The sequence below is a fragment of the Coregonus clupeaformis genome, chromosome 18 (assembly GCF_020615455.1).
Source record: "Coregonus clupeaformis isolate EN_2021a chromosome 18, ASM2061545v1, whole genome shotgun sequence".
In the NCBI taxonomy this organism is placed as follows: Eukaryota; Metazoa; Chordata; class Actinopteri; order Salmoniformes; family Salmonidae; genus Coregonus; species Coregonus clupeaformis.
In genome coordinates, this window is record NC_059209.1 from 12603298 (window position 1) to 12615238 (window position 11941).

The following is an 11941-nucleotide window of genomic DNA, read 5'->3' on the forward strand; positions in this document are numbered from 1 at the left end:
GGAGGGATTTTGTCCCACTCCTCTTTGCAGATCTTCTCCAAGTCATTAAGGTTTCGAGGCTGACGTTTGGCAACTCGAACCTTCAGCTCCCTCCACAGATTTTCTATGGGATTAAGGTCTGGAGACTGGCTAGGCCACTCCAGGACCTTAATGTGCTTCTTCTTGAGCCACTCCTTTGTTGCCTTGGCCGTGTGTTTTGGGTCATTGTCATGCTGGAAAACCCATCCACGACCCATTTTCAATGCCCTGGCTGAGGGAAGGAGGTTCTCACCCAAGATTTGATGGTACATGGCCCTGTCCATCGTCCCTTTGATGCGGTGAAGTTGTCCTGTCCCCTTAGCAGAAAAACATCCCCAATGCATAATGTTTCCACCTCCATGTTTGACGGTGGGGATGGTGTTCTTGGGGTCATAGGCAGCATTCCTCCTCCTCCAAACACGGCGAGTTGAGTTGATGCCAAAGAGCTCCATTTTGGTCTCATCTGACCACAACACTTTCACCCAGTTCTCCTCTGAATCATTCAGATGTTCATTGGCAAACTTCAGACGGGCCTGTATATGTGCTTTCTTGAGCAGGGGGACATTGCGGGCACTGCAGGATTTCAGTCCTTCACGGCGTAGTGTGTTACCAATTGTTTTCTTGGTGACTATGGACCCAGCTGCCTTGAGATCATTGACAAGATCCTCCCATGTAGTTCTGGGCTGATTCCTCACCGTTCTCATGATCATTGCAACTCCACGAGGTGAGATCTTGCATGGAGCCCCAGGCCGAGGGAGATTGACAGGTATTTTGTTTCTTCCATTGTTGTCACCTTCTCACCAAGCTGCTTGGTGATGGTCTTGTAGTCCATTCCAGCCTTGTGTAGGTCTACAATCTTGTCCCTGACATCCTTGGAGAGCTCTTTTGTCTTGGCCATGGTGGAGAGTTTGGAATCTGATTGATTGATTGCTTCTGTGGACACATGTCTTTTATACAGGTAACAAACTGAGATTAGGAGCACTCCCTTTAAGAGTGTGCTCCTAATCTCAGCTCGTTACCTGCATAAAAGACACCTGGGTGCCAGAAATCTTTCTAATTGAGAGGGTGTCAAATACTTATTTCCCTCATTAAAATGCAAATCAATTTATATATATTTTTTGTTGTTAATCTGTCTCTCACTGTTCAAGTAAACCTACCATTAAAATTATAGACTGATCAGTTCTTTGTCAGTGGGCAAACGTACAAAATCAGCAGGGGATCAAATACTTTTTTTCCCTCATTGTATATCTCTGCAGATAACTGTCTATCTCGTCAAAATAACGTATAATGGTCCCCCTCCACCTCTGGCGTTATAGATAACTTATTATGTCTCCAGTTAAACCAAGATTCATGTAAAGGTCCTATTTATGAAGTTACTATTGGTGAAATAGGTGTTTTTGGCTTGGGTCAAAATTACCTCAAAGGACTAGATTTTTTTGTTGTTGTCCTTATTGATACACTAAACAGTTATGTATATTAGTTAAGAACAAGTTGATTGGGAAAGTCATGAAACATTTGAAGAATTGAATAAACCAACCTTAGATAAAAAATATGCCTCTGGTTTCAAAATGAACCCAGTCGGTAGTATGAGGGTTAAACAGAATAGCCTAATTGTATATGTACAAAGGGGTCTGGAGAGGGCCTGTCTTGTCTTTAGGTAACAGTTAATCAACTATGTTTATGCAGATTTAACCCTTGCAAAGGCTTCTGGGGGTGATCCACTGTATCCCGTGAGTAAAAAGACAGTTTAAAAAAGTACCCCAACCTCCCCTATACTGATTCCTCTCTAACTTTCACCCCACCTCTGTTGTCACTTACTGGTTAACAGGGAGCCATGTAGAATTAAGACCTGTCAATTGTTGACTTGCAGGACTGAGTTCCTAACATAAGTTTCACTGACCACAATTTGATGGATTGCACATGTAATGATTATTGTCTTTGAACATCAGACATTTTCCATCACCAATTTAACTTATTGAAAACTGTTGTCAGAGTTATGTTCATATGTGCAAGAGACCTTCAATGATCTTACAAATGTAACCTAATAATATTTTACATGATACATACGTTGATATGTGTAACATAATCTTCTTGTAAGTACAAGTACCCTTCTATAGAAATCAGTCCCTAATCAAAGATTTTACAGCTGTGGTCATAAGTCACGACTCCCGGGTCAGGTTCTACCTGACATTACATCATATTATATAAACAGACATCATTCACAGACAACACCCACACAAACCTAATTCACTCTAATTTATAGTCCCAATTAACATAACTAAAGCCCACAGCCACAGGAGAACACACCCCTACCTAATTACTACCCCCCCATAGGATCATATTACTTTCGAGCATACTCTAATTTTCTTTTAATTATGGATACATTTAAGGAAAGTGATTCTGCCTTCTTGGCCTTCGCCTTTACCAAGGATGGTGATTTTGAGTTTCTAATGTATCATTATGATTACACTCAGTTTTATTTGGGGCTGATGAAAAAGCAGCCAGTTTGTAGAAATGGTTCTCTATTCTATGTGTCCTTTTGGAGCAGGTGTGTTTCTTGAAGCATTCCTATATCGCTAAAATATCAAGACAGCTGGGACATTTAATAGGACAGTTTAGTCCTTTCAAATTCCAAGAGAGAATAGCTAGTGTTGCTATTGTTTTTCTAAAATGTAATTGTTATCTTTTGTGTTAAGCCCATGGATGTAAAACAAAAAGCAGGCCCAACAGGGAAACCCACCCATTGGTCGTGCCCCACCCAGAAGACCCTCTCTATAAATCCTCCCAATTGCAAGGAAGTTAACTCTCCGGATATACCGGGAAGGAACTTGATTATTCACAAGTCACAAAAGTATTTATATACTACATCTACACAAAGAGCTGTTTACCCCTAATAGGGGGAGGTAAGCTTACAAAATAAATAAGGGGTAATTGGCTTCACTTCCTTAGAAGAAAAGTACAAACCAGAACAGGTTTTAACCAGTTCTCACAGCCTGTCTAAGATAGAAGTGATCAGATCTTTAAAGCCTAAACTGAGGGAACTAGATATCCACCTGGCTAGGCTTTTAGTGCCCTAAAGATAATGAGCCAGTAATAAATCACTACTCTGTGCAGTATGTTAAGAGGTTACTGGACAGCTGTGAAAATTACCAGTTGAATAGTATTATTCAACTCAAGCATTTACACAGCATTAGACTATAACAAAACCATTTTGCTCCAACAGAGGGAAGCAAACGATACATAATTATGTAATCACCCATTGTGAATGAAGGACAGGGCGGACCATTCTATTGTATTGATCTGTTCTAATTATAATCTCAAAATGTTATGTTTAGTTTTTTTACATTTAGCAGACGCTCTTATCCAGAGCAACTTACAGGAGCAATTAGGGTTAAGTGCCTTGCTCAAAGGCACATCAACAGATTTTTCACCTAGTCGGCTCGGGGATTAGAACCAGCGACCTTTCAGTTACTGGCACAACGCTCTTAACCACTAAGCTACCTGCCGTTATGTACCCTATATCAGTCCACTGAATCCAAACAGTCTTATCAATGTACTCTGGCCTATATGGAGTAGGCTACACAGTGAGCGTGTGCGTAATTGTACATGCTGAACGGCTTTCAATATCTGGGAAAATATCCACATTGGGCAACAGGTGAGTGAGTGTTGAAGAATGTGGTGATGAGGCTTGTGGAACCTTACTTTGGCAAGGGGAGAAATGTCACCATGGAAAATGTCTTCACTTTACTGTCTTTGGTGAACAAGTTGCTTGCAAAAAAAACAAGCCTGGCTGGCACCATGAACAAAGTGAGACGGGAGCTCCTTCCCTCTCCGCAAAATAAGACACCTGAACAGCCGTTGTACACCACAACGGTGCTGAAGAATGACAAGATGAAGGGAACACAAAGAGAGAACCGGAGACTATTATGCACTACAACCAAACAAAGGTATTTCAGTGTGTGACAAGCAAGTGAAAGTTAGTAAGATTTGTGTTAACTGATAGGACAAGTGATAACCGCTAAATGAAATCCAACTAATGCATGAGCTGACAACTATTTTTGACTGCTTTCGTATCAACACTTCTATTCATTATAATGCCATTATTGCTTTTGTGCTGACTTTCACTATTTATCAATGCCACTTTGCGGTTATAATGCTGTTTAGGCTACTGATGTTTTCATCATTTGACCACGCTTCTTGCCCTTTTTTTTACGCTGCTGCTACTCTCTGTTTATTATCTATGCATATTCACTTTAATAACTCTACCTACATGTACATATTTCCTCAATTACCTTGACTAACCGGTGCCCCCGCACATTGACTCGGTACCAGTACCCCCTGTATATAGCCTTGCTATTGTTATTTTTATTGCTACTCTTTAATTATTTGTTACTTTTATTTCGTATTATTTTATATTGCTTTTTTTGTGATTTTTTTGGTATTCTTTTAAAACTGCATTGTTGGTTAAGGGCTTGTAAGTAAGCAATTCACTGTAAGGTCTACACCTGTTGTATTTGGCATATGTGACAAATAACATTTAATTTGATTTGATTCCAACACATATGCTTTCTGTTTCATAGTTGTAACAAAGGCACTCCACAAATAAAATTGATTGAACACTTGAAATGTTTAGTTTTTTTGTTTTTAAATACAGTGCCTTCAGAAAGTATTCTGACTTTTTGTTGTGTTACAGCCTGAATTCAAAATGTATAATAAAAAATAAAAATAAACAATCTACACACAATACCCCATAATGTCAAAGTAAAAACATTATTGTAGAACAATTTGCAAACATTGAAAATGAAATACAGAAATATCTAATTTGCTTAAGTATTCATACCCCTGAGTCAATACTTTATAGAATCACCTTGGGCAGCAATTAAAGCTGTGAGTCTTTCTGGGTAAGTCTCTAACAGCTTTCCACACCTGGAATGTGCAAAATGTGCCCATTATTCTTTTCAACATTTTTCAAGCTCTGTCAAATTGGTTGTTGATCATTGTTAGACAACCATTTTCCATAGATTTTAAAGTAGATTTAAGTCAAAACTGTAACTTGGCAACTCAGGAATATTCACTCTCCTCTTGGTAAGCAACTCCAGTGTAGATGTGGCCTTGTGTTTTAGGCTACTGTCCTGCTGAAAGGTGAATTCATCTACCAGTGTCTGGTGGAAAGCGGACTGCATCAAGTTTTCGCCTGTGCTTAGCTCCATTCCATTTTTTTTCTGAGAGACTCCCCAGTCCTTAACGATTACAAGCATAACCATAACATGATGCAGCCACCACTATGCTTGAAAATATGGAGAGTGGTACTCAGTAATGTGTTGTATTGGATTTGGCCCAAACATAACACTTTGTATTCAGGACAAAAAGTTGGTTACTTTAGTGCCTTGTTGCAAACAGGATGCATGTTTTGGAATTTTTTATTCTGTAAAGGCTTCCTTGTTTTCACTCTGTCATTTAGGTTAGTATTGTGGAGTAACTACAATGTTGTTAATCCATCCTCAGTTTTCTCCTACCACAGCTATTAAACTCTGTAACTGTTTTAAATTCACCATTGGCCTCATAGTGAAATCCTTGAGCGGTTTCTTTTCTCTCCGGCAACTGTGTCTTTGTAGTGACTGGGTGTATTGATACACCTTCCAAAGTGTAATTCATAACTTCACCATGCTCAAAGGGATATTTAATGTCTGCTTTTTAAATGATTTACCCATCTACCCTTCTTTGCGAGGCATTGGAAAACCTCCCTGGTCTTTGTGGTTGAATCTGTGTTTGAAATTCACTGCTCGACTGAGGGACCTTACAGATAATTGTACTGTATGTGTGGCAGAGATGAGGCAGTCATTCAAAAACAGTATTATTACAACTTATAATGTGACTTGTTAAGCAAATGTTTACTCCTGAACTTATTTAGGATTGCCATAACAAAGGAGTTGAATACTTATTGACTCAAGACATTTCAGCTTTTGATTTTTAATTAATTTGCAAAATTTTCGAAAAACATTATTCCACTTTGACATTATGGGGTATTGTGTGTAGGCCAGTGACAAAAAATCTCTGTTTAAAATTCAGTCTGTAACACAACAAAATGTGGAAAAAGTCAAGGGGTGTGACTACTTCCTGAAGGCACTGTGTAGCCTACAGTAACATAAACTAATGGAAATACTATTGCGTTATTTGAAATAAAATACTAATCATATTCAAATGTTACCCAAGGCCTTCATAAACACAACCAAATTATTATTTTTGCAATAGCATATATATTGTATGTATTAATTACACTGTTAGAATGTTGCAGTATATATACAGTGCCAGTCAAAAGTTTGGACACACCTACTCATTCATGCTGGTTAAGTGTGCCTTGAATTGTAAATAAATCAAAGACAGTGTCACCAGCAAAGTACTCCCACATCATCACACCTCCTCCTCCATGCCTCACCGTGGGAACCACACATGCAGAGATCATCCGTTCACCTACTCTGCATCTCACAGAGACACGGTGGTTGGAACCAAAAATCTAAGAAATCTGGTTGAGAGAATGCCACGAGTGTGCAAAGCTGCCATCAAGGCATAGGGTGGCTCCTTTGAAGAGTCTCATATAAAATATATTTTGATTTGTTTAACACTTTTTGGGTTACTACATGATTCCATATGTGTTATTTCATAGTTTTGATGTCTTCGCTATTATTCTACAATGTAGAAAATTGTAAAAATAAAGAAAAACCCTTGTAGGTGTGTCCAAACTTTTGACTGGTATTGTATTTCCATGTGCTTACACGATTGATATTATTGATTGTCTTTTTACATAAATCATAACAGCGAGTAAGGGAACCAACAAGCTACCATTGGCATACAACAACACTTTTGACCAGAGCAAATAAATATAACTTCTTGTCTACAAGATGATAAAGCAGTACTGATTAATACCATAACTGGTTAAAATAAAAGTCTAGAATTATGAGGGCCGAAATCCTGAAAAAAATAGATCTTACAAGCTTGACATTCATTAACGGAATCAGGGCAGTAAAAGAGACACAAGGTCCAGCATTGGGGAAAAGAAAGTCGCTTAAACTGGTTAAGGTGTGCTAGCTCTCCAGAGAAGTTACGAGGCCGTCAGCCGTGGTGGTAGTATGTAGGTTAAGCTGCTTCGAGGCATTGCTTTCACTTTTTCTTTGGAATTGCCTCCAAGGATTTCCCAATGTCCTTCCCACGCAACTTTAGTCCTAAGGATATCATGAAGGGAAAATGCTCACATTTCTGTTGACACCATCTATAATAAACACCTGGGCTTTATTGTTCCATTAGTAATACTGATAATGATTGTAATGATGACTAGTTTGTAAAAAAAATAACCCAATAATGGTGTAAAACAGGCCCATGCTGCAAGAAGGGTGATTTGACAACCACAAATACATATGAAGCTCTACACATAGATGAGCCATCACAGAATATTAATATATGCCAGAAAATGTACACTGAACAAAAATATTCAAAGATTTTACTGAGTTACAGTTCATACAAGGAAATCAGTCAATTGAAATAAATAAATTAGGCCCTAATCTATGGATTTCACATGACTGGGAATACATATATGCATCTGTTGGTCACAGATTACTTTTTTAAAAAAAGTAGGGGATTGGATCAGAAAACCAGTCAGTATCTGGTGTGACCAACAATTGCCTCATGCAGCGCGACACATCTCTTTCGCATAGAGTTAATCAGGCTGTTGATTGTGGCCTGTGGAATGTTGTCCCACTCCTCTTCAATGGCTGTGCGAAGTTGCTGGATATTGGCAGGAACTGGACCACGCTGTCGTACACATTGACCCAGAGCATTCCAAACATGCTCAATGGGTGACATGTCTGGCGAGTATGCAGGCCATGGAAGAAGTGGGACATTTTCAGCTTCCAGGAATTGTGTACAGATCTTTACAACATGGGGCCGTGCTTTATCATGCTGAAACATGAGGTGATGGCGGCGTTTCTATGTGCATTCAAAATGTCATAGATAAAATTGTGTTCATTGTCTATAATTATGCCTGCCCACCACCCCCATGGGGTGAATCTGGATGAATCCTTTTTTTTTTTTTTATTGTAATTTAGCAGACGCTCTTATCCAGAGCGATTTACAGGAGCAATTAGGGTTAAGTGCCTTGCTCAAGGCACCTAGTCGGCTCAGGGATTAGAACCAGCGACCTTTCGGTTACTGGCACAACGCTCTTAACCACTAAGCTACCTGCCATTGACATAAGCAAACCGCACACCAACACGATACCAAACACGCTGTCTGACATCTGCCCAGTACAGATTAAACCAGGATTCATCTGTGAAGAGCACACTTCTCCAGCGTGCAAGTGGCCATCGAAGGTGAGCATTGCCCACTGAAGTCGGTTATGACGCCAAACTGCAGTCAGGTCAAAACCCTGGTGAGGACGACGAGCAAGCAGATGAGCTGCGCTGAGACAGTTTCTGACGGTTTGTGCAGACATTTTTTGGTTGTGCAAACCCACAATTTCATCAGCTGTTCGGGTGGCTGGTCTCAGACGATCCCACAGGTGAAGAAGCCAGATGAGGAGGTCCTGGGTTGGCGTGGTTACACATGGTCACACGTGGTCTGCGGTTGTGAGGCCAGTTTTACGTACTGCCAAATTCTCTAAAACGAAATTGGAAGCGGCTTATGGTAGAGAAATGAACATTCAATTATCTGGCAACAGCTCTGTTGGACATTCCTGCAGTCAGTATGCAAATTTTCACACTCCCTCAAAACTTGAGACATCTGTGACATTGTGTTGTGTGACAAAACTTAGAGTGTCCTTTTATTGTCCCCAGCACAAGATGCACCTGTGTAATGATCATGCTGTTTAATCAGCTTCTTGATATGCCACACCTGTCAGGTGTATGGATTAGATTGGCAAAGGAGAAATGGTCACTAACAGGGATGTAAAGAAATGTGTGCACTAAATTTGAGAGAAATAAGCTTTCTGTGCATATGGAACATTTCTGGGATCTTTAATTTCAGCTCAGGAAACATGGGAACAACACTTCACATGTTGTGTTTATATTTTTGCTCAGTGTACAATGTTAGAGTATGCCAGAAAAATAAACTAAATAAAAACACTCACCAATTGCTCTTTCAATCTTTCCCATGACTTGTTTATTGGGGATACCCTTTCCAGATTCGTAGTCTCCGATTATCTGTGGTTTTTCAATGATTTTCTACAAAAATAGACCAACAACCTATCCATGACTGGTATAGAAAATGAATTTGATTTCCTATATTTGTATTTATTCATGCATGTTTGGGAGAGTGTACTCACAGTGGCCAGGTTCTTCTGTGTCAGGCCCTGATTTTGCCGGCCTAGCTAGATGACCTTGCCCACATCCAGCGATACTCTTTGGTGATGAAGCTCTTCAGTCTCTCTGTCAAGCTTGGCTGTATTCTTGGTGATCATTTGTCCTGCAGCACCTGAGAGAGGGAGATAAGGATAGAGAGGTAAATAGGCTAACACAAACTCAACAAAATCTAATTCTTGGGAATATCATGCTAATGCAGCACAATCTAAATGTATTCTAAGATACAAGACAAACAAAAGGGCCACCCTCAGTATTCGGAACCATTGCTGGCTAACATCGGCTGTTACAAGCTCGAATGCAAATAAGCTAGCAGGGTAGACAGCTAGCTAGCTTAAGTCTGAAAATTATTCATGGCATGCTAAATAGTTTGCAAGATAACATAGCCAAGCCAGCTAGCTATCTCCCAGTTCACTGACAATGACAAACAAACGAGTTCAGAAGCTGGCTAGCCAGACTGAGCTAGTTTAAAACTAGCTAATGTTAGCAAGCTAGCTGGCTACCTGTTTCAACTTGGACTGTGCAGTAGTTGGTCCCTTCTTTCTCAATACGGTCACTGTATCCCAGTCACTTTCTGCCATGTTCTTGAGTTTACCTTGATGGCAACAATGTAGAAAACAGGTTGGCTTTGATGCAAATGTAACATCAGTATGATATTTGATAACTTTAGAGCTCACTAATAAACGTGGTATGAAAATACCGTACTCCACCAAATAGTCATACTACCTTCTTCTTCTTCTTCTTCTTCTTCTTCTTCTTCTTCTTCTTCTTCTTCTTCTTCTTCTTCTTCTTCTTCTTCTTCTTCTTCTTCTTCTGTGGGTTTTATGGCGGACTACAACTGGAAAAGGTGTCAAAGAGATTGACGTGGCCAAAGTCAGGGCTGTTCAGAGCATTTCATATGCAGCGGCTGTTAAATGGGTTGAGGGTTCGAATGGTGCTCCTGAAGAGTCCATGGTGGTGGATAGGAATGAAAGACTTCTCGGCGGAGGAGTTGCATGGAGTATTGTCACAAGCCGTACCACCCTCTCAGGCCCTAGAACCTGAGAAGGGAAATATGGAGATTTTAAAGAAGGAAGAAGTGGGAGTTTTGTTTTTGTCAATGTCCTATTGTGAATTAAGTTAGTTTTACCTATCATGCATGGATTTTCTTTTTACCTTGTTTTTTCAACCCCATTGCCTTTTTGAGTTGTAGTGCGCCATAAAACCCACAGAAGAAGAAGAAGAAGAAGAAGAAGAAGAAGAAGAAGAAGAAGAAGAAGAAGAAGAAGAAGAAGAAGAAGAAGAAGAAGAAGAAGAAGAAGAAGGTACTACAAGTGCAACATCACTTTTAAAACAAATGATATGATCTTTACCACAACTTGGACATCTCGGCTTCTCCCTTCTGCAAACACTTGAAACGTCCAAAAGCTTTGGATAAATGCTCTGACTCTGTAGTTGATATACCCAAACTGCACTTGAGTAGGGAGAGACTCAATTTCAAAAAACAAAAGAACAGATAGACTCTTCACTTTTTCTTCATTCACCACACGATTCATTCGACGTGCATCAACCAGTCCAGGAATATTTTTCATCTCTGTAACATCGATGTCACAAGAGGAAGTGAAGGCCAACTTGCCGATGGAATTTAAAATCTACGCAGACACGCATGTCATTGTTGACTGCACCGAGCTTAGGTGTCAGACACCATCCTCTTTTCTGCTGCAGAGTGAGATGTTCTCCAACTACAAATCCCACTGCACAATGAAGGCATTAGTGGGAATAGCTCCTCATGGACCGATCACCTTTGTGTCCTCACTGTACAAAGGCCCCATCAGTGACAAATACATGTTCATACAGTCTGGCATCAAACACCTTCTCACCGAGGACATGGCAGTAATGGCCAACAAAGGGTTCCTCATCGATGACCATGTACCAGTGAAGGTCTACCGTACCCCATTACTCTCAAAATAGAGCCAAATGCCAACAGCAGAAGTACATCAGACACAAGAGATCGCACGCCTGAGGATCCATATGGAGCGGGTGATTCGGAGGGTGAAGGAGAACAAGTTGTTCAACACCAACATTCCCCTAGCTATTGCAGGAAGCATCAACCAGCTCTTCACTGTGGCATGTCTGCTCTCCAACTACCAGTGTAGAGCTCTTGTCAAGAAATGGGCCAAGGAGGTGTGAGATTCAGACCCGTGCGGTTGGTGTGATGACACCGTTGTGCAATCAGTTGTTTGCTTCAGCGTCGAGGGAAAAACAGCAAAATCCAACTACTCATCGTTTATGCTTATGCTTAATAATTTATATGTGTCAGGGTTGAGTGTAGAGGTAACGTAGAATCACACGCAGGACACACAGAGGTGCGAACAGATGTCTTTAGTGAAGTCCAAGGAACAAGCCAACCACGGCAACAGGCCACAGGCGAACTTTACGCACAATGGTAAGTACAAAATAAATGCGCACAAAGTGCGGGACTCTCTCTAACAAAACAATATAGAGAGAACAGAACAACGAACTAACACAACACGTGACATCGAACAATTACACACAACACCTGACCAAACTCAAGAGAACTAAATAGGACGCATAAT

The 11941-nt window shown here is 40.3% G+C and overlaps 1 protein-coding gene across 3 annotated transcripts; it reads right to left on the minus strand.

Moving 5' to 3' along the window:
* Positions 1-7176: 7176 nt before the first annotated feature.
* On the minus strand, positions 7177-9960 carry LOC121587244 (endothelial differentiation-related factor 1 homolog). Of its 3 annotated transcripts, none has more exons than XM_041904158.1 (4): positions 9869-9946; positions 9395-9526; positions 9137-9230; positions 7177-7238 (listed from the first exon to the last, which is right to left on the minus strand). In XM_041904158.1, the coding sequence occupies exons 1-4, from the start codon at positions 9944-9946 to the stop codon at positions 7177-7179; spliced, it is 366 nt and encodes a 121-aa protein (XP_041760092.1). The 3 variants fall into 3 exon arrangements, 2 of the variants coding, with proteins under 2 accessions (XP_041760092.1, XP_041760091.1); XM_041904157.1 differs by having other exon boundaries at positions 9386-9526; XR_006004023.1 differs by lacking the exons at positions 7177-7238; positions 9137-9230 and having other exon boundaries at positions 9390-9480; positions 9869-9960.
* Between the last annotated feature and the right edge of the window lie 1981 nt (positions 9961-11941).